Below are 24,278 nucleotides of genomic sequence, written 5' to 3'. Positions count from 1 at the left end.
GGGTATGGCTGTCATAAACCTCATGCTTATCCATAACTTAACAATCTCTTGTCTTCTTCACAACTCTTGCAGATTTCTTAGGCATGTTTTGATCATTGGGCATGCAGGAGCGCAAGACAGATACGCAAATTACAAGCAAGGGGCAAAGAGCGAACATGCAACCATCAAGACTCCTCCAACTGCTTGTCCAGCATTATGTCTAGATGAGAAGACCCCTCCAACCCCTAGACCACGGTGATGCGAGACATATGATAGAATAAGGAAACTTGCAGGCTCCTGATAGAAGTCACAAATGTCAGAACACACTTTTCATCATTAACTGGGGCTGTGTTCAAAGTTTTATTTTTTGCAGTGACTGTACTGTGGTATGTTCTATTGCCTTTCAAATGTGCTTGAAGCATTCCAGATACTAGCCTATTCTACTAGACAACCCAACTGCTATGCAATAACACAAGTTGATGTACCTATAAAACTGCGAAGAGGAAATAATCTAGGCTAAGCCTAATACGATGGCGAGCCCGTTCAAAATTTTTGGGACTTGGACGTTTTAAAGTATTTTCAATGGAAAAACCCAGTGAAAACAATTGTTCTGCAAAAAATAATGATGATTTCTTTGTTCTATGTCCTGAAATTAACTATCTTGATTAGATACAAGTGAAAGAAAATAAGAAGCACATGTCAAATTTTATCATAGAAGCTTTATACACATTTTTACTAGCTCACACAATTAAGACTGGCTGGGGGACTTCAAAAAATTAAAACTTGCTACTCTAGCCTTTCTTCTCCCCCCATAAGAAAACAGGCCTGTACTTTGATCAGCATGGGCCACTGGACTATGCCCACATAGGGTAAGCTTGGGTTAGGCTACTTACGTGATCTTCACACATTTATCTTGGTCAAGATGCAACTAACCAACAACTCTGAACTCTGTCAAAATTTAGCTTGGAGTGACAAGTACATCAATTTGGCTCGCCTATCTTACAATCCTGTTTTATGAACAACCATTTTACCTTCCTAAAGCATTTAATACAGCAAAAGACTCGGTATGACCTCGCATAAAAGGTCAAATAATTATTTTAAGACCATGGCTGCTGCCTACGTGATAGAAAAGAAATCTGACCACAAGTACCCTAATACCGCACCCAACCCTAAGGTAATCTTCTCTAGGGACGGAAAATCAACTAAATTATCTTCCACAAGACGCAATCTTACTCAAATCGACCCCAAAATACGAAATGCAAAGGGGATGCTCCACGAATTTAGAAAAACAGAATTATTCAGAGGCGCTTGGGGGAAGCCAGAAGAAGTGAGCATCAAGCCAGAACAATAGAACCGTTGGAGTTTCCAGAGTCTATCGTTCACCTGGATTTTTACGAAGTACCCCCAAAAATTCGGCATTTAACGTTTACGGTTTTAATTTCTTCGATTTAACTTCAAATTAATGCACAGGGCGTGAAAACTGTCAAAATGACGGCATTTTAGAGGGCGAAAGACAAAGGCTTCTATCGGAGTTTCCCAGAGTCCATCGTTCACCTGAATTTTTACAAAGTACCCCCCAAAACACAGGCATTTTGAGCTTAATTCACTAAAATCTTCAATTTACGAGCAATTTATGGGGCAGGGTATCAAAATGGTCAAAATAAAGGGCACTTACACGGCGAAAGACAAAGGCTTCTACGCACGTTTGTGAGAATGTTTCGCTTCGTTCCGAAATTCTTCGTCACGGGTCGCTGGGGTTGCTGCTTGCACAGGCGGCATAAGGTCGCATCCCCAAGCGCCACGCAAAAATTTCTTATTTAACGCCGTATATCCCACAAAAATCGCATTCCCCTTTATTTCTTCGTCCCCCGGTGCTCGCGGATGATTGATCCACCGGTTTCCACAAGAAAATTCGAATGCACGAGAGGCAAAAGACGCGAAAATTTTTAATTGTGGAAAATGATCGTGCCGTGAACAAGAGGACGCTACGGAGACGGCCATCTCGAATGGCCTCGCTTGTCTTCCATTTTTTGAAATTTTCTTCCCAGTAAATCCCACGAAAATTTGCCGTCAACGGGTTCTCAAAGGATGTTTTGAGACACGTAGGACCACGAATTTCGACAAAATAGATCAAAACGGCGGAAAAACAAAGGACAAAATGAACTAGTCACCGGAGCTGGGGAGGGCTGCTGTGGAAGAGACCAAAATGCCGGTCTAGACTCTCAGGCGGGACGCTGCAAGGTCCAACTGACAAGGGAATATATGAGACCCGTTTTACCACTAGATATTTCGGAGAAAGTAAACGGAAATGCGAGCAAATAACGCAGCAAATCAACGCACGGTAATTAAAACTGTCCATCTGGACAAAAATGCCGTTTAAACACCTTTTCTGAAGCAAAATAAAGGCAGTTGAAAAGAGCGTTACTTACAGCGTCGTGTACGGAGGAACAGGGGAGAAGGGCGGCCACAGTGACGCTCTCTTGTCTCTCTCCCTCTTTTGCTCTCCCCCTCCCTCACCCACCGCGTCCCTCCCTCCACCCCGTCTCTCTCTCTCCCCTACATCCCCCCCTCTTCGTTCAAAATCCCGGTCCCCCCCTTAAAACAATTTCGCTCCTCCAACGAAACAAGCAATAGCTGCTATGTGGCAACGTAGCAACATGTGGCACCACTGTCTTTGTAAACATTCAACCCTACACATGCAGGTACGGCAACACCGCAAATGCATGGGACAGAATACTCGATTCTTCTGGGCATTTCTGCCCGAAAATCGGGTATTTCCACATACATGACCGGAAATCAAGATTGTCGAAGTATCAAGCGATTACACTACGCACGAACTTGAATTGTTAAACCACCTGGGGTAAAGATTCGATAGTTTTTCCCTGGCTTGAACTACCTTAAAATTTTGGACATACGCATGCTTTATACCCTCCCCTGATGCCCTGCCCTTTAGAAATCTTACACTACGAAGCACATAATCTGCTCTTTTCTAGATATTTTGCTCTCCCCTTCAGCTCCATCCCCCTCCATGGACTGCCCATTCCATCCCTGTTCCCTCCCCATCATCTCACTCCCTACATCTGCCGCCTTCGAAATTCGAGTCTCACATTTACAAATTATTTTCCTCCGTCAGGAGAAGGAAGGACGTTTACACCTAAGGCCTTACACACGCCGGTAACGGCAACACCGCAATGCACGAGACATAACAACACTCCCATCTCCTCGGGAGCCCTTTTCTATCTAAAGTCTCCTAATAATTACCCAAAACCAACAATGTCCATGGCTGTCGGGGCACCAACGTATATAAGTCTGGTGCAAAATCAAAGTCTAAAAGATCGTCGGGTAAATACTCACGGGCGATTTCGCTCTTGAGGGTTTCTCGGCTGATCGAAACCATGGTTTCAAGTGAAGTAAGTATAGTGAGTGTCTTCGCTCTCTCCAGCCATCTAAACAGGTGGAGTCTTCAAGTTTTCGCTTGTTGCAGCTTCGCTTATTTTTGAGCCCTATTCTCCCACGTTGTCCTTTATATTATCCTGCTCTATTTTATAATATTTCTTTCGTATAACTTACTGCGTATTTTGTCCCAGTTCCCATTAAAATAACAAATTGTATCATAGCGAAAATAAGGACGTTACGCGTGTCGAGTTGTTAATTTACATCATAAATCTGATTTATTTCGTCCATGGTTTCGAAATAGCGTCGATTCGACTTCATTAATACCCTAAACAGCCTAAAATAGTGCATATTGTAAGTGTGGGCGATGTACCAACTTATAAATTTGGTGGGGTCTTCCCGCTTTCCATGGAGGATTTACAACGTTGCCACGTGAACCGCTCACTCGTCCTGATGTGGGGATGACCGGTATGAGGGAGAAGAGTAAGAAGACTTTGGTGGAGGCGAGGTTCATGGTCGCCTCTCTGTCCCCCTCACGCACGATCCAAAATGGCGTACTAACCCTTCTCCCTCTGTAGCTAGGTAAATACTTTGAAATTAAAAGAAAAATAGAAAACTCGCGATTTGCACACGCCGAGTGCGTGTAATGAATGGGAATCATGTCCGCCGATACAACCGTCAGGCTGTACTTTCGTAGAGTTGAGATCATGTCCCGAAAATAGCCGAGGAATTGATGTGCGAGTCACCAATCCCACACCTATGACGCCATTCTATAAAGATGGTTTCCTTGTGGCATGTACATTTTGACCCTTCAGCCCTACGCAATGAGAACGAACGCAAAGCCATGTCTTTGTACCTGCTAATTCTGGAACCTGGGCCTGGTACTTACCTCAAAAATCAGGAAAACAGCATCAACAAAGAAATATTAAAACGGAGAGTTCCTTGCCCGGTTTAATCAATAGAAACCGACGCAGACAAGAGAGCTCAAACCCCCCACAAAATAATAGGATACAAAAAAAAGGATCTAAAATTACCGATTACCGCCACAGATACAGGGTACGCTGTGATTTGCCTGTTATGAGTTATCTTCCGAATATCGTGAAAATACGACAGATGAAGGTTAACCTGTAATACTTACGGTTATCCCGATGCTACAAGGGCGAATTAAAGCTCAAATTCTTCTCGTTTCAAACATGCGCCCTAAACCATATTCTGGAAACCCCTGTATGACGATGTGGACGTGATTTTTCTAGTCGATGAAATGAGTATTTGCCATTTTTAATACTAGTTTTACATAAATAGTAAGATTAGAAGCTTCATGACGGTTCTTGATGTAAATAAGGGACCCATCAGTGATTCATAATATTTACAGTTATAGCAAATGCTGATTCATGTGTCAGACATTATTTATTTAATGTATGTAATATCTTATGGGATTCTCCATTTTCCTCTTCATCCTAGATGTCTAGAAACATTGCCCTTGATGTGATTTTTTCCCTTTAGCTGGTGTGAATTTGAGCCATGAATAAAACTGTATACATATTGCCATTTAGAGGATAACACCATACAACCTAATATTTATAAGAGCTGTAAAGCATTTTATTATCATTTTCGTATCTTCCAGCACTTTATATATATAATGCAGATTCTCTCTCTCTCGCACACACACACACACACACACACATATATATATATATATATATATATATATATATAAGACGTGAGACAACCGAGTATGCCTGCAACATAACACACGGGTTTCAATGCAGAAACTCGTATGCTTGGTGCCCTTGAAGAGAGAGAAGCACCGTGCAGAATAAAGATTAATGTAGAAGAAAGATTAGTGTAGTGACATTCATTCCGTCCCTTTCTTTTGGGTGTCCTGAGTCGAATGAAGTATCGAGATTGGCGAAAGGAGAAAATCACTAGTATTTTTTTATCAGTTTACTAGGGCCTGGACGAGAATCGTGGCGGGACCGTAGCTTAGTACTAACCACAGCCGGAACTAGCTTGGCGTAAATTTTGCTGTTCAAATCCTGAACTACGAACCCAGCAACTGAGAAATTCAGTTTAACATTTGTCTTAAATGCTCATTTTCCCAATAAAACCCACAGCAAACTAAATCACGACACAATATCTCATTTCTGGCAGAATACATCGTTGTTTGGTATTCCAATGTGGTCCTCACTCGACCGTCTAGTTGATGATGTCATTGACAGAGGCCCAGGAACGTTGAAACCAGGACCCAAGGACGTGTGTCGTCCCTTCGGCCGCAAGAACCTGACCGTGAACATTTTAGTACCAAGTGTGATTTCTTGCAAGAAATGTCATGGCTTTTTGGAGACAGGAGTTTTTGATATGTGAATGCCCGTCTTTCATTTGGAATATAAGTCGTTCTGCTTACTGACTTAACAAATAAATGTGACTATGTTCGGTTTGTGCAATGTGTGGGCAGATAATATATATATTCCTATCTATATATTCAGCTTGTGCAAGATAAAATGGACCCGGCAATAAATGGATATTCAGAATATCTATATATTCAACATTTTGTTTTACTAATTATCTCATAAAATAGTCTGACGGCAATAAAAATGGATATTTCTATATTTGGCAGTTTTATCAGAATGCTACAACGAGAAATTAACCCAAATCTTGCAGAAAATTTGGAAAACCAGTTAACAGATGACGAAAGGGAACTAACTCGTATAGCCGTTAAGTTCACCGCCATCAGCGTGGGGTGCGTGCGTTTACAACTGTCATAATCAGAGTAGAACATCTGTGCTTACCAAAAGGACTGTCATGATTACAAATATAATCGTTTAAGATTCTGGAATTCGGCTTCTTCTTTGGCTCCTCAATCTTTGATGATGTTCCTTCACTGGGTCGGGTTTGTCAGTTTCGAGTCCATTTAAATAAAAAATAAAATACTTATATCAAGCCAGAATTTTTAATGTAAAAATTTAAGTCTGAAGTTATGCACACATTGATATTTTCATTTTTAATGACGCCATGTTGTTAGTATATTGGAAAAAATCTGATCAGTTGATTAACTTGTTCAGTTAATGTTGAAGTTAGTTATAAATGATTTATTTAACCAGACCTCTGAACCCTTTTAGGGTTCTTCTCGGGCTGGGAGGTTAATGTTAAAAAAATGTACATACCTCGTAAAAGAATGACCGTCCATTCACCAACACATTTTTTTTCCTCGTCGATACTAAATTCCTGATATTTTCACAAATAGATTTTGATTTATTCCTGTTAAATAACCAACCATTATTATTATTTTTTGCTGACATTAGTCAGCCATATAGCTTCGGTGTAAACCTCCTTTGGTTAAGCCTGTCGTAATTTGTGAATCATTCGTCACAGGTCTAGGAAATTAACTGGCTAGGAGATTGAAAACAATGATAAAGAAATTTCTAACTGACATGTTTTGAGTTTTACCGTAATTCCCAATAAATAATTACTTAAATATTTCCATTTAATCAAACGACAACTTACTGCCTCTGTCTAGACCTTTGTCTAGACATGGCCTAGTTGCAGTAAGTAGAAGCAGGGAGGATGCACTGGGGTCCCCTAAACTGTGCCTCAGAGCAGTTTCGTCTTTTATTTTGATTCTGTTTCTCGCCTTTCATGGAACTAGATCTGGTAGGATTGTAACAATTAACTAACCAAAACTGCGAGTACAAACACACGTGGTTTTATAAGCCTAAACCAATCTCTCTCTCTCTCTCTCTCTGTGTGTGTGCGTGTGTAGCTATTAAAAATGACATTGAAGTCATAAACTAATTAACTATCATTATTGCATGAAACAATAAGGAAATGACATTAAAATCCTTACTGAAACTTCCTCAGAAAAGAATACAGACACTGTATGTTAAAAAAAGAAAAAACAGGAATCCAGGAAATCAACAAAAGATTTAACTCCTCACCTATACTTGCCATATTCTTATTTTTACTTTACACACACACACACACACACACACACACACACACACATATATATATATATATATATATATATATATATATATATATATGAGAGAGAGAGAGAGAGAAAGAGAGAGAGAGATAGATGGGTCGCCACCAGGTAGGAAGTTATGGGCTAGCAAAATTATCCTTCAATTGCTAAAAACGGTAGATGACACCTTCTAGAGCCAGACCCACCAAGAGAAAGAAGGAGCACGTTATCGAAACGTACGCTAATATATCAAGCCTAAATGGCTATCAACCAAAAGGACAACTGAATAATAGGCCTATAAAATGTAAGGAAACGAGAAGCGAGTCAGCGAGACCATAGCAATGGCGTTTAGGAGCAACTGACCATTGGTCTAGACCGACCTTCGTCTCTATAGGCTCTCTCTATCAATTTTACCTCCCAGTGCATTTCCGGTCACCTTAAAGCAATATGTTACATGACTCGGCTGATTCCTCTCGTTCCATGGGTGCCAGAGGATGGCACGATGGGTAGAGTGGGGGGGCGGGGGGTGCCGGAGACATCTGCATTGGTGAGTGGGTAGGAATGAGACGAGTGAGAGAGATGCAGCAAGTTGTAACTCGGCCTTCAATGGAGTCACCCTTCAAATGTGCGAGGGAGAGTAACTCGCGAGGGGGATGCAGTGGAGAGGGTTGCTCTTGAAAAAAAAATCTCCCTGAAAACGTTTTCATGACGCAGTACGTTTTTTTTCTCTCTATCTTCTTTCCTCTGCCTCCCATTTTCTTTCTTTCTTTTGCTGTCAGTGTCAGTCTTAATCATTTCCCAGTGGTCGTCTTCATGCGTCAATGTCAGTATTATTTACTTCTCGACATTGCGTAACAATGTTTAATTGCCGTAGTTCATTTTGTTTGTCTTCCTCTGTAATGTCTAGTGAGGAGGGGACCATGCGCCTATGTTACCAAGTACGGTTGCTTTTTACTCCTGCAGCTACACTGAAGAATTTATTCATTTCAGAATTAGTGTTTCAGATTTCAGCAGCATAGCTGTAGTCCATCAGGTATTAATTTGCATAAGGGAGTGTACAAATGCCTAATGGCCAATGTGAATTCTTACCATCGAAGAATCATAACAGTAAAATATCGAGTCGGTAAAATACCTTTACATTTTATTACAGAAAAAAATAACATAACTTAGCCGATTTGAAACAAAAACCCGGTAAAACGGAACGAAATTAGTGACTTGCTCGCTGATACTTACCAAAAGAAACGAGACAGGTATTCGTCGATAAGATAGCGAGATCTGGCACAATCTGATAAAGAATTCCCCAAAACAAGGAGAGGAATTTCAATAGCCACTCGTAGATGACCGAGCTGGCATAAGGCCATCTTAATAAACAGCTGAATTGGATTTTTTTTCGCCAGTTCCGCTCCATTTGTAAACAAAGATTCTTCTTCAAAACGAGCCTAAGAAATTGCGGTTTGACAAATCACGTGAGAGCTTTGAAAACCGAACTACAAAAATGGTTTAAAACCGTTACTTAGCCGCTATCTTACTCTGAATAGCTTTCCTATCGACCGCTCCGTAAGCAAGATCATAATTTGCTTGTTCACATGACCACTGATATCAATGAGGACCCGTGGATTAGTGATAAAGGCTGCAAGTCTCACATTCCCTGCGATAATGGGATCGGATGATTTTGAATTCTGTCGCATGTGATCGATTAAATAAGAAAAAAAATTAGAGCAATGGATGATTATGCCTTGTTTAGTACCTCGTTTTCAATAATTAAAAAAAAAAATAGTTCACCTATTTATGTAAAGAGTGTATGACAGACATAAGGAATGCCCAAAATATAGACTTTCGTTTGAGCAATCAGTCTAGCAGTGGCTGAACTCGACTCAATTATACGGCCATGAAAACTGAGTAAATCAAATATCATCACTAACACTCATAAAGTTCCAAATGACTTGCATGATTAGCCTTAAAGTCTAGAGGCCAGGAACCCAAGAGCCATAAAATGAATGCCTCCCCTTTCTCTCTTTATAGCCAAGTTGACAGCCCACCTAAGCAGTTTGTTGCCGACTATGGGGGGAGGGGGTGAGTTAGCAGCTTGCAATCACCAACTTGCATTTGCGTGTTGATATAGTGAAATGGTCTCCGTATTTTTCAACATATAGTGCACAGCTCAATTTGGGACAAAGCTAGTCTAAATCAATCAATCGTTTCCATTGGTCTTTTTTTTCCCTCAGATAAGCTTGATCAACATAATTCTTCTGTTTATAGATCACAGTAGCTACTTTCATAGTTAATGAAACTTTTGCAACATACCAAAGGAGTGTGTTGCAAGCAGCAGGGCGTTGCAACGAGACGAGGGAATCACCGGACTGTGACTATAACAAGTAGGTGGTGAATTGTAATTAAAAAAATCTAAAACAGCAGAAGTTGGACATGAAAACACTTTTACAATGAAATGAACAAATTCGGTCACATTACAGAAAACTGTGGCAGAGTCAAGATACGAGTTAAAAGCGATTAATAAGTTTTTTTTTTTTACTTTGAAAAAGAAGAAAAACAAAAAGGTTTCGTTGTGGTCAACTGCTGCTAGGCTGAAGTCCCGGGAATGCAGAATGTCCCGTTTCTCCGGGGCAAGTTTCAGGAATTCTTTCCCGCTGTGTTCATCACTCGAGTGACGGGATGAGTGAATTTATTTGTACGTTGCCATCGACTTGTACAAATGGCTTTTTTTTTAAGGTATCAGAAATAAAGCTGAAATTTCCTTTGGAAAAACGCTGATTGATGATTATTTGCATTATGGAAACGGTAATTGGACGACTACAATTTCTTTTGGGTCACATTTGCTAGACCAGTCACCACAGGTCGTTTGTTTTGTTTGTAATACATTAGCAACGTCATGCATTCCGATCACTCTACGAACGTTTCAGATCTGCGGGTTCTTGAACGTTTGTGTCCTATCAATTGAAAATTGCTTCTCGTAATAACCTGAGCAACGTAAGTATTTGTCACGAAGATATTGTCAATGGGAGGATGCTTACTTACGATTCCATGACTTATATGAGCCGGTTTGCTTAAGAAATCCAGACCCCAAAAGACGCAAGGTTTAAAACGAGCCGTGACGTCACTGACGTGCCACTCGCCAAGGCACTCCCACATACTGTGACGGCGCTATGTGACTGTCATTCTTAACCAGACATTTAACCGTTAGGCAAGACGCGTTAAAAAGTTGCTAGGCTGTGTTGGCGAATTGTTGTCGACTACTCCGATGTATGGGTACAGCCATGATTGCTAAAATACGCACAGGGGGTTCCTAATGTTAACAGATATGGTCTCTCTCTCTCTCTCTCCCGTCGCCCACACTACTCGGGAGGAATGAAAGGGCAAAGGATTACATAGCCCCGGCTGACGAAGTCCGGCTTCCTCGCTGTAGGAGGAGGAGGAAGATGACTTCCGCGACGATGCCACGTCGCCGAATTTTTGAAGTGACTTGAACAATTTACAAGATCTATGTAATTCAGAAGATGAACCCTATTCATGTGGAACAAGACCTCAGGAGCCATTGACTTGAAATTCAAGTTTCTTTAGAATTATGGGACAATGTGTTAAATGTTAATATCGAATTAACTTATGAATGTACATTGGTGAATGCATTTACATTTGTTGAATATGCATGTCAATGACTATAGCTGTTCTACGCCAGTTAATATGCATCAATCAATCAATCAATTATACGGGTGAATTGGGTCATAATTCATGGACGAATACACAAACACTAAAGAGAACCTAAAACGCCTAGATTTAGTTAAGTTTGTTCATGAAGAAACATAAGAATAAAGTACGAATAATTTCAATAAATAACCATACAGAAGGGTGCTTGAGCCGAGTTATTTAAATGCAAAGGTAGTTGACTGACAGATGGCAATCAAGACAGATATGGAGTTCGTGGAGCAAATGAGAATCAAGATTGTGGAAATGCATTTGAAAAGGGACTTTGTTGTAGAAAACAAATAGTTTCCAGATACATATATTCATAGGTATTCTTGGGAAAGAGATGGAGGAAAGTTAGTTAATGTGTAGATCTACGAGCAAGTTGCTGGATTGATGGTATGGAGAGGAGTGGCTGGAGGTGTGTTTGATCATTGTTTCTTTGAAGTGGAAGGTGATGGAAGTCCAAGTTGTAGAGGCGGCCGTGACAATGTGGCTGTAAGGGTAATCAAATGAGCTTAATAAGGAGGATTTAAGGATAGCATATGAAGTGAATTCAGATGGAATATGGGCTACTAATATGAAGCGAAATCAGATGAAATATGGGCTACCATTAGTAGAGTGAGATGTGTACAAACCTATGCACCAACTTCCAACTTTCTCCCCTTGGTACGATTTTCAAACTCCTGCCAGTTACTGCAGCTTCTTTTCGTTATCATCAGCCAACACAATGTTATCAACAAACATCCGCTGTTCAACGGTCCATTCACACCCCCTTATTTACCTCACAATTCTGTAACTAAAACTTTTGCCATTTCTCCAGGCTGCAATTTCTTCATATTTGCATTTCTTTATACCCATGCACAGTTGTTTTTCATTACTCTTTCTTTTTAATGCACACTATCTATTCACACTCTTCCAAGGATAAACTCACCTACAATGCTCCTCTTATTAGTCCATGCATTATCTGTCTTGCTCTCGTAGTCCAAATGCAATCATAAACTTTATGAGGTTTGCTTAATTACTCTCATGCTCCGTAAATTTTTACACTCTCCTCTGATCACCTTCCTCCTCATATAACAGAATAGTCACTTCTCTCATCCATTACTTTGGAAGCTTTCTCTTATCCAGATACTACAACATTTCACCAGTAATCACTTCAATTTCTGGTGCCTTTGCATTCAACCTGGAAAAACTGAGAAAAAATGCTAAGATCTTAGACTTTTCCTGCACTGGATATTCAGTCCAGTCCACTTCTGTTCAAGTACTCAAGCTAACGACTATTAACTGTCAAGATACATGAAATATACATGGCATTTCACGTCAAAAAACTTTGCTATCATTAACCACAATGTGACTAGAATCTTTTCATTTCCCCAGATAAGCTAATCCACAGTATTACATATGAAAATTCTACAAGACTGAATAAACTGGAAATTTTATGAGTAATATACAATCCTGAACATCACTAACCCTATGGCCCATTTCGTTCCCTCTATGCACTATAGGTTACCCAAGCTCTCGTCTGAATGAGTTGAATTTCCAACCCCATAACACTTAATACAATGAATTACATATAACAGTTAGGGATTATCCTAAGTTCAATCTTCTATTATTATTCGTTTTTCATAAACTAGTACTTTGGTAAAGTGCTTGTTTGCATCTTGTTTTGTACAAGGGCCACACACCATCTTGCTACTTCCTTTTCAAACGGCAGAGCATACATACTACTTCTGAATAGTCACTAGCTATTTTAGTTCATATAACTATGCTTGCAATTTTGTCATCCAACGTCTCTTCAGTAAGGTTTCTACCTATACAATTTCACTGCACTAAGTAATGAAAAAGTTTTGCAGCAAGGTGCAACACCTATTTCCATGCACATATTAACAGTTCATAATTGCAATTCTCAGCTTTGTTCCAAACTCAAACAATGGTTTCTTGTCAGTTGATGTCTTTCCCCTCACTCTAAAGCCCTGAAATGTATACATCTTTTACAAGAATCTGAATTTTTCACAAATCTCACACAACAAACTCCTCAATATAAAGCATGTATATTTGCACATCATTACCGTAGAAAATCTTGTAAATAAATGATGCACATTTCTGGTACACTTTTTGACACGTCCTAGTTGCAATAAAAAGATAATCAATCTTACACTTTATTAACAATCACTGATTATTGAATGATTTACAGGTACAATTTCAAACAACCCTGAAATTTCATGAAACAATAACAAGGGAATAACATTAGGATGGATGGATGGACACTTCACACCAAAATGACGCCATTCATATCATATCATATTATTTACAATAAATCATACTCCATAAATATATGAAACTTGCACACATCTTCAATCAACACTGAGAATCAATATCTTAGGTCATTTGTATCTTTTTCACCTTCACAAATTTAGAATACTGGTTAATTTTGTAACGGTTGTTCCTCCAATTGTAAAGCCCGAAACTGGTGTGGTATCAAGACAGCTACAGACTGCCCTCACCATCTAATATGGTCTTGTTAAATTACTTGAATTTTACTTTTCACTTATATAATTTTAATATCCATATATTATTTTACTAGAAAAGAATACAAACTCAATAGTAAAGACTTGAACTTACAAAACTTCATAAAGTTTAAAAATTTAGTCCAAACATAAAATTTCAATAAAAAAAACTGTAACATACAAATAAGTACAGTATTTTTACACAGGCAAAACACTTAAATATTAAATGCTTTACATGACAAATAAAACTCTGAGCTACAGCTAAAAACTAATGGATTGGGATCAACGTTCAACCCTTTACAGGATAAAATGGACTAGACTTCAGATCACCTCCACGATGTAACACATAAAAAGAATGAGCAGATGTGAACAGATAGAAAGCATTTGATAAAAGTTGAAATGTCACATTGAAATTGCAATCTGACATTATGACATTAACATAGGTAAAGTGGGTACCTGTTAAATTTAGCATAATCTTTTTTTTTTAAATATACATTCTTGCTAAACAACTGAAAAATATAAGGGGTAATAATCAAATAGTTTGGACTGAAATTACATAAAGTATTTTTCCAAAGGTTAGGCCATCAGTCTGCAGGCTATTTTTAGAAACCTGTGACATGGAAATACAGAAATGAGAGACAAAACGTTAAACTTGACGAAACACAGAGAAGAGAGAACTATATTTTGATTAGTTATGACAAACTTACTGAGCTCTAAACTACAATACATATACTGTACCAATACAGACGAGAGACTACAGTATTCAAAACACCCTGCAACGGGAGTTACAAAGAATACAAACTGTGAGAATCAAGATGGAGTTCTGACTTTCATAAGGTTGTCTTCATGCTTACACAGTAACTACCGTTTGAATGTAAACCTCAAGTTCCCCATATCTTATTTTATTTCTTGTCAACTCTTGTAGTACTGCAAAACAATCTGCCAATCTACCAAGAATAAATCCCTGTAGAGGGGATGCCACTTGTGGTGTGTCTTCCCTAACATACTGAGAATGGTTTTAAAGGTATTTGCTAAACCTCTTCAGCAATTCCTACATTGCTTCAATGCCTTTTACTTCCATCTATTCCCTTTTGGCCTCTTCCTACTTCACTATTTATTTCTCATTTACAGAAGAATCCTTCAGGTGACCCTTATGAGAATTCTAGAAATACGACTTGACAGTCTCACACTAACGTGCAATGATGATGATCACGAAAATAAACATGGTACATTGCTGCACAAATCATATACATATCTACTTAACTGGAGACCTTATAAATTTAACAATCTTGATTAGACTTTTCTAAATAACTGGTAACTTTTCTTTGAATGATGTGATTAACTTTACATTATTAACATGTTTGCTAAAAACAAAACATAAACAATAAGTGGATTCTACATGGAAAAAATACAACCCAAAAATAATATAAAAAAGGAAGACAAAGAAAACTAATTATACCCCTACTTCTATAGTTTGGAGACAGTCACTAACCTAAATAATCTTGTTCTCCAATTGTTCTGCTCTATATAAAAGACTATGAACCTGGTAACTGTACATCTTGTATGACTTTAGAATATCAACTATCACGCTATCCTTGAAAACTACACAACTGGGTATTTGTGAAAACTACACAACTGGGTATTTGTGTCTCGGTTCTCTGCTAATGCCCCTAGGAATACCTATCCCTGCAATGTTATGTGCTGCAAAGAAAATGCCCTTTACTGCAAGATCTGTCAATTACCCAGTGATTTAATCCTTTTGTATCTATTAAATCATCAGGATGACACAAATGTGAATCATGAAAAAACTTTCATTATAATGAATAAACTTGGATACAATTACAATAAAAAATATCTAATCTTATCAATCTTCAAGGTAAAGGTGATTAATACCACTGTATATTAATTTAACATAACCACAGCCTCACATTTCTAAGACTCTCATAGGGATCACCTGAAGAAGCCTTCGACAATACTCGTATAATAAATGAGACATAGATAGGTAAAGTTAGAAAGAAATTAGATACACTGTTAGGTAGGTGGAAATCTAAAAAGCAAATATCAATGCAATTGGGGTTGAAGGGACAAAGGACAGTACCTTCTAGTGTACCACACACACACATATATCAAGTAGCAACTCTCTACCAAATTAAAATACAGGTAAAGTGAATCTTACTGAAAATAAAATAACTTCTATAAAAGATTTTGCAAATTAGTGTAAGCAATTCATTCAATACTGGTAGTGCAGTAATTTTTTTTTACTAAATAGACTGTGACGTTGTCATTCCACTTCCTACAGGGGTCAAGATAATATATATACATTTCAAATAAATACACAAAACTTAAGACTAAAACAAAAACATCCACAAGAACAGACAATGCACAAGATTAATTAAAACCTGAATAGCCAAAAAGGGATAAGACATACTGTGAGCTAAGAGAAACTTTGATATGATCAACAACTTCCCTAAAAAAAAAATAGTTCTCTAAAAAATGCTACATTACCAATAGTTTAAAACAATTTACTTATGACAGCTCTTAGAACTAATTAAAAACTATCTTTCATAAGACTCTTTACTTAACAACTAAATAATTTTCTGCACACAGCCATAGCGATAATACTCGTGTTAAGTACAACTGCAAAACATACAACATAAAATTGTCTAATTTTAAATTATATAATTATGAATTCTAAAAAATCTGATTTTAATCTGAAAAATCCAAACAATACCTCACACTGAACCAACAACCTATCTCCTTTCAACTATTCTACATAGCAAACAAAATTTTTCCCTTCCGTTTATGGGATTCCATAAGACATTGAATACAATAAAAAATCTCAAGAAAATTAATGTGCGCACAGTCATAAATAATCTACTTCAATGGGCAGTCCCAAAGCAAATATACTGCAACGCTCAAAGCAACTTCACAGGACATTAATTATTACTTTCATTATAGACCAACACCAGAAATGAAAAGCCCTAAAGGATAAATAGTATTTTTTCACCAATGCGTAGTTTCCTATTTACGTTTCTCTGTGAAGAAATGGGACACTAATCACACCACTTGCACACAGCACTAAATAAACCACTACAGTATTACATACAAGTCTACCGACAGACACTGAAACAAAACATTTCTTAACACAGCGTAATTAGCACCACTGGTATAATATGACGAGGAAATTTGAGAAACTACAGTATCTAAGTGAAGATAGAACTAACTGCTTATGCTGCTCTGTCCATAAGCATTAGACACATGAAATACAACTAAACGCTTAAAAAAAAAAAAGACTGATAATACAATGAACCAACTACCTACAGATTTCACTGGCAAGAACATACAAAAGCTGTCAGCTTTTCTTGGAGAACAGTATAGCATTCACCTCTCACCCGTAAATATGAGTATTGTATGATTCTAGCAACAACAATTATAAAATTTTAAACATTCTGATACCTGTATCAAAGCAGCCTTCTTTAACATGTAGTTCCTTTAGAAACGTTATGCTTTATATACTTCAAAAGTCCATGCGTCTCAAAAGATTTTAAAATGAAGAAGGAAAAGTGATTTCTCTTTAAATATCTTGTGGGGATAAGACAAGCACTTCTTGGTTCATGTGTTACTGATCACATTCAAGTAATTTTACTCTTACTAGAACTTTCCCATGGATAAATATATTGCACAGTTATGAGCGCTATCAGTTCTACATTGTATTTCAAGTATTTTATCTCTATCATTCTTTAAACCAAAATTTACTCTACTCTTAAACAATCTACCAGCATCATAAAAAATAATAAACAAGTGGATCAAAAACTCTTAAATCCTCATATCTGCAAGTTTGACAACACAATTCCTACGTATGTTAGGTGTTAAACTATCAATACCTTTGTTAGATATCCATCTAATTTCTACAGTACAGTATTTTGTTACCTACTTTTAAGATATATATTTTTTTCATGATAATCTGAGTAGCAATAGTAATAACGGCATCAAAATGGGAACCTACAATTTCTTTTCTTGTACAAGTAAGATCTAGTACAGTAAAGGCTTCTGAATCCACACTATGACTTTGCTGTGAGATACAGTCGACCCCCTACGATTTGCAGTTTCTGGATTCACCTATTCGTGGATTTTTCTGTGGAACTTATATCCACATTGTTCACAGACAGTTTGCCTATTCATGGAATTTTTCACAGAGAAATATTCACTAATGACTGTATTTTCATATTTTTGCGACTAACATTTTTCGTGATAAAACTATTAAAATACGCAGGTATAAGCATTTTAGAGGGGGTTTTTGGTGTTTGAACTATCAAAATAGGCAGTTATAAGCATTTTTACAAGGGTTTTAAGTATTCGAGGATTTTAGCTATTCCTTACCCCCCGCGAATCCCAGGGGTCGACTGTACTAATTACAGTTTTAGAGGGCACCATCATCTCTACCAAATTATCTAAGCACTATACTGTATTATATATTAAAGACAGCACTTTCTCTAGTATACATATTTTTCTGCATGTTGTATATTCATATGAAATTATTACTGATAAATACTATCAAACACATTAGTACCGTTCATATAGGAAAACCCCACAAAACCTCGTTTACTATCTTTGCGGATGCCTCCAATAATACTGGATACAGATGGGTCTCTTCTATTGTAATGAAACATTGTGCACATGTCCATTTAGTAAGACATGTACGTTCTCCAAATCTTCAACTTTTAACAGAACAATTACATGTATGTTCTATAAGTTCATGAAGCTCTTTGAGCTGTGAGCTTCTTTCATACATGAATTAGTTTTCATATCACCACTTCTGTGTTAACACCTGTACTTAAAATATCTGAGGCATGGACTTCGTTTACAATTTTTCTCAGGCACCATCCAATACTACCTTTACTCATATCACTAAATCACTTAAACTGAAATGTCATATGACCAACCAATAAAAATTATTTTAAAATTTCTTATTGAAAGCTCTAAAACACTGGCCATTTGACGACACATACAAATTTTTTACTTTATATAATGGCTATGGCAATTACTTGAAAAGCCATTTCAAAAGATCTAATTATTAAAAATATTTTAAGGTGAATTAACATTACTAATAAAAGGCAAGGGTGAGCATCATTTGAATAATTTCAATGCAACTAGTAATTGCTAAAGAAATAATGCCAAGGGCAAAAATAAATAAATTGAAATAAAAAAGGGAAAAGGTAAGACATTTAGACACAATCTAAAATTACTAACATATTCAAAAGACTACTAAAATTTTATGTTTTTCCTTCAAGTCAATAAATTAAGTACAATAACTACACTCCAAAATTTTCCATGTATCACTCATCACACACTGCCTTGACAAACAGCTTCATCTTCTGAAAACTATATTAGTCACAACGACTTCGCAGTCCTTAAAGACTGCCAATCAATACCACAGACTTGAAACACGGGATCACGCACACAACAGGACACCAGAGTGGAATTTGACACAAAATCAAAACATTCATTACCTATGCTTAAGATGAGGACGCCTTTAGCTCGCGGAATCCAAACGGAATTACTCCTCCTGATCTTTAGCTTCACTGCCGTTTTCGTCGCTTTCGTGCTGGTGCTTGCTATTGCCTCGGCAATTGCACCCCTTGCAGTGATTCTCCCACTTGGCTTCCTTCACCTTGGCATCCCGTGTGCGAACCTTTCCTCATATGTCCAGTAGCACCGGCTTTGTCTCCTTGGCGCACTTGAACATGGACGCAATGAGCTTGACGAACCCTGTGTCCTTGGGCTTCTCCAGACCTCGCTGGAGCCTGTTCTTCATGACTGCTACAAACTCTCGGTTGCTGAGTTGGCCATCATCTGTTTTGATCAGGGAGACATTATCCAGTTAATTTTTAGCGTGCGATAAAATATATCACAGGTGTTGTGAGCAGCTGAGGAAGCTACTCGCAAATCCTCTGTAAGGATTCAAAGTGAACAATACCATGGACAGTACACTAGATGTATATACATACATGTACCTTTAGCACATTTTATATTATCCACCAAATACGATGGGTCTGTGCTGAAAAAACTCATTATTCCAAGTTAACTTGCACTTAAAATTCCTACAGTGAAAACTTTTAACATTCCAATGTACTTACTATTGTCATCGAACAGGGTGAAGACTACGTTGACCACATGGTCCGACAGTTGCACATGGGCTACAGTTCTGGCAACGTGCTTCAAGGTGGCTGCAAGGATGGAACAAATATCAGATCATAAGTCAAAATGTTCATATTATTAGCGACATGTATTGTGTTGTAGTCAATGCCGTTTCCTCAATTTTTAGTGCTGTAGTTAGCAATGCATACTACCATATATTCCTACTATTTAAAAGTTGGAAAAGCTTCAGTAGACAACAATGGTTAAGTAACGTTAACATGCAATAACTGGCAAGCAAACTTGGTTTTACTATCAACCTACTCTGAATATAAAAAACCTAAAAGCAATCATGTACAGATTACCATATAAATCAAATTTCCACATACTCGCATAAAAGATTATATGCTATTAGGCAAATTACAATATCCAGTATATACACTCCATATCACGACTCCTAAGCTGAAATACCGTAGTTTGAAAATGGTCAACTGTTATCATTACTGTACTTCTAGCTTTAGTTTCAAAATGAAATTTAAAAGATCCCAAACCACTTGACTACTGTACCTGTTGATAAAGCTAACACTGTAATCATTTTGGTTTTATTTGTTTAAAAAAGTGTACAATGCTCAGATTTTAATCACTCAAACTGAATCTAATAATACATTTGAAATTCCTTACAATTATAGATTTTAGAAAAATTCTTGTTAACTTTAGTAATGCAAATTGTACTTCTGTAGTAAAGTATGCATTTTATGTTTTTTACCCCTATATTCCATAAAGATCCGACAGGAAGTAATCTCTTTGGGCTTTACAAATGGTTCTAATGTTGCCAGGTGTATCTGCCCTTTTAATGTTCATAAATTTTTTACATTAACCTCATGGATGGGAGATTAAGATACAGAAGTAGTCTCAAAATCTTACCTCATGGATGGGAGATTAAGATACAGAGGTAGTCTCAAAATCTTACCTCATGGATGGGAGATTAAGATACAGAGGTAGTCTCAAAATCTTACCTCATGGATGGGAAATTAAGATACAGAGGTATTCTCAAATTAAGAGTTTTGATCTAATAGCATTAAACAATAGGGATATCGATATGAAAACAGTTCTTAAGGTATCTTATGCTAATGTGGGCCCTTTTAAAGAAACCCATTCTTGCACTAATATTAAAATCTTAAATTTCAAAACTATATTTTTAAGGTAAATGAAAGTTTTTTGGTTTTGATGTAGTACTAAGGCTTCTGGTTACATAAAAACAAAATGCTGTATGGCATTGGCATGGCTAATAAGACACTTTATGGCATTATAAACGTCAATAAAATTTCATATCAACACGATTATTGCTATTAAATTATGCAATATGCTATGATATGCATAATGAGATACATGTTAATACAACTGCTAAACCTGTACTCTGCTCCATCCTAGAAATTCACAACTACAGGCAGTCCTCGGTTATCAGCGGGGGTTCCATTCTGGGGGTGTGATGATAACCGAAAATCGGCGATTTCCGGCGCTTTTTCAGCGATTTTCAGGCTTATCGGCGCCGAAAAGTGCCAATTTTTGGTTATCAGCGCCTCTGTTAGGTATGTACTGGCGCCAATACCCAATTATCGGTGCCGATAAGCGGAAATCAGCGATTTTCGTCGCTACACATGCCCCATAAAACCGGATCACCGTTAACCAAGCCCGCTGTTAACCGGGGACTGCCTGTGTTAACACTTCCACTCCACCGACTCCTCACCTGGGTCAATTGAAGCTCCAGCAATGTGATAGAACGTCAGTGCCGTGTCCACATCATTGATGTTGTTCAGGAAATGGAAGAACTTGAGGTAATCATCTCGACTGATGCCAATGGAAGCATCTCCCTAATTATGTAAAGATACAAGATACAATATTGGCATAATTTTCCACCAAGGACACATCAAAACTCAACAATTTACCAACAAAATAAATGCATCAAGCTGAGAAAAATCCCACATCCTTAAAGATTATATTGTTTCTCATTAGGCAAATTGCCCTAAAAACCCAGGAGTAAACCCCATTGAAGATTATACATTCTTCTGTTTTAAGTTTTTCTAGAAAAGTTACCTTTCCTAGCTCTAACTCGCAAATTATTCCTGCACAGAGGGAATTCTGGTTGTAAAAAGGGAATGCCAGCTAACTCTAGTCTTAATTAACTAGCCAGTTAAGTAGGCCTTACCAATTTTGAGACAACTTTATTTCTTGTGTAGTGTTGAATTAATATGTATCTCTTATCCTTTACAGACTTCATGGGACTGATACTATTTACTGTGAGGTTTCAACAAACTGATCATTTACAAATTGTACTGAAGTGGTTCTTGAGCACACAGATGTTGCACTCTGCCTAAATAAGTACAGTATTTACCACATAATTATTTCTTAAAGCCAAAACTAAATGATATTCCAATAAAAGAAAAAATCAGAACAGAATTCATGAGCAGGACAAAAAAACCTTCATAAATATAAAGCAAGTTCAGTAATCATCAGTGATGAGACATTATTTCACAGACTATTGTTGGAGCTAAAATGACTGGGACAATTTGCTGTAATATCTACTTTACGCCCTTGATAATACAATTACTTAAGCCTACTTCATAATTAACAGGTTGTTTCAAGCCTTCAAACCTATAGTAAAAGCTAGAAGTAGATTAAAGCATACACAAAACAACCACACCTTCATCCCTTGACTTACCTTAAAGGCCTTTTTCACTCTCTTCAACATTTTTGCTTTCTTGTTGGTTGGATAACCTCCATAAGCTAAAAGCAGTTCGGCAAACTCGGATTCGTGAATCAAGCCGTTTTCGTCAGGGCCCTTGCGACGGAACTGAAAGTAGATGAGAAGTCAGGCACCGTTTACGACCCAGTACCAGAAAGATTAACATTCTACAATATTCTACACACATTTCGGCATATAATCAATGCTAGACAGACCAACACTGTGACTGTGTAGGCTTACAAGGTTCAAATGCTTACATGTAATCTTATAAATACAGGAATAAAATAACGACGCAAACATTTAAGTCTATATAAAAAAAAGTTTCCAACTGTACTTTTAAGTGGTCTCCTATCAAGTTATATTTACAACTCAGTAAGAAAATGCTTTTACAGCTATCGTATACCAGTACTTAACCTTCAATGAACACAAAAAGTTAATCAGAACAAGTACAGTCACAAAGGAACTTAAAACTGCTTATTATTACAATATGCAATAAAGAATCCCCAACATAAATTCAGTAAACTTTCATTAATATTATTTTAATTATTTCAAAAATAGTTTTAGCTATACCTCTGACAACACTGAAGATACTAACTAGTTTTCCTTATCAAATTTCACAGCATGTGAGATTTCTAACCCCACAAAGAGAAAAGAGGATATAAAATGCTTAAGATGATAAACAATAGCTTATATATTTATTATTTAGCTAAACTATATAACTGAAAAATAGAGCTTGACTGGATAGTACTTTACAATTTTGTTTTGAAAGCTACTGAGCAAGAGTTATCTCTTACAGAGCTAGTTCACTGGCATGGATGGTAACTAAATATTATATAGTATCATGAAGACAAGTGAGTACAAAGGGAACTATCCCATTCTCCTTGAGATTATTGTCACTACATAATTATAAACAGTTTTACCAGGCCACTGTGCTAACAAGGATTTTGATAACTGTCAATCAATTCTCACCTGATAAAAATAAATTAAAAAATACCAATTCCCAACATGATTTTACCACTTGGAAAAGGAAATTTAATTCCTACTTCAACTAAGATTTTGATATCTCTGATAGTATATTCTACTGTTTACCAGTAAGAGTATTTTTCTTACCTCCAGGCTGAGAATTTCTTGCTGAAGTTGCTGCTGGAAGTCCAAAAACTTTTCGATTGTAAGCTTCTCTTTCAAATTAAAACCAAAGAAATACGTACTAAGAGCAGAATTTACACCCTGTTCAGAAAAAATAATTATTAGAAAACTTTACAACACAACACCGATTTTTAACGAAACAGATCAGAAGTCTGACAAACATAAAAAACTGTTACCTGATTTGACTTAGTCAAATTTATGTATAAATCTAAGCTGATCCTTGTATTGTAAAATATTTTCAAAATTATTTTATGACAAAGAATGAAAAATTAATTTGGTAAATGTGATCACTATTATGACTAAGAACTTGAACTAGACAATCAAGTTAAAGTAACTGGTACTGTATTTATATATTTATTATTCAAATAAATACTGTATAAGATATATAGCTATATATTTTATATATCTTGAGCTTTCCAAAACTTACATAGATTTCAACTGCCCTTGTGAAGGTTGTGAGGAAAAAGCTGTCTAATCGTAACAAATATATGAAAAATAGATAACATGTTATGAAAGAACTAAAAAATCTATATACGGTTCTAAGAAAGAGGTGTGGCTAGCACCTAGTATTTTCTATAATTTAAAGATAAAATGCAGATATGAAACTATGTCTGACAATACTTAGTGCATGAGAGAGAATGGGCAAATAGGCAAAAAACTGAAAATGCCAAATTTTTAGGGAAAACCAAAAATTATCATCGTTGTCAATCTC

General features: G+C 37.0%; 2 protein-coding genes across 22 annotated transcripts in view; both read right to left on the bottom strand.

The window, feature by feature from the left end:
* Window positions 1–8,994, bottom strand: part of Non2 (upstream activation factor subunit spp27 homolog Non2) — a 31,531-nt gene extending 22,537 nt beyond the window's left edge. For 5 of the 18 annotated variants that reach the window (XM_067108372.1, XM_067108373.1, XM_067108377.1 and 2 more), the window contains exon 1: window positions 8,570–8,759. In XM_067108372.1, the coding sequence (XP_066964473.1) occupies window positions 8,570–8,744 (175 nt within the window). In that variant the 5' untranslated portion in view covers window positions 8,745–8,759. Of the gene's footprint in view, window positions 1–3,240; window positions 3,622–8,569 lie in introns of those variants that run through there. The other 13 variants (XM_067108382.1, XM_067108383.1, XM_067108387.1 and 10 more) reach the window with 8 other exon arrangements.
* A 4,187-nt stretch (window positions 8,995–13,181) lies between these two features.
* Window positions 13,182–24,278, bottom strand: part of MICU1 (Mitochondrial calcium uptake 1) — a 44,877-nt gene continuing 33,780 nt past the window's right edge. For all 4 annotated transcript variants that reach the window (XM_067108366.1, XM_067108368.1, XM_067108365.1 and 1 more), the window contains 5 exons: window positions 23,531–23,647; window positions 22,397–22,528; window positions 21,425–21,548; window positions 19,680–19,769; window positions 13,182–19,395 (listed from right to left, as the gene is read on the bottom strand). In XM_067108366.1, coding sequence (XP_066964467.1) covers window positions 19,241–19,395; window positions 19,680–19,769; window positions 21,425–21,548; window positions 22,397–22,528; window positions 23,531–23,647 — 618 coding nt within the window. In that variant the 3' untranslated portion in view covers window positions 13,182–19,240. The remainder of the gene's footprint in view (window positions 19,396–19,679; window positions 19,770–21,424; window positions 21,549–22,396; window positions 22,529–23,530; window positions 23,648–24,278) is intronic.

This window comes from Macrobrachium rosenbergii, chromosome 9 (genome assembly GCF_040412425.1).
Source record: "Macrobrachium rosenbergii isolate ZJJX-2024 chromosome 9, ASM4041242v1, whole genome shotgun sequence".
In the NCBI taxonomy this organism is placed as follows: domain Eukaryota; kingdom Metazoa; phylum Arthropoda; class Malacostraca; order Decapoda; family Palaemonidae; genus Macrobrachium; species Macrobrachium rosenbergii.
This window is presented reverse-complemented; position numbering and strand designations above follow the sequence as displayed.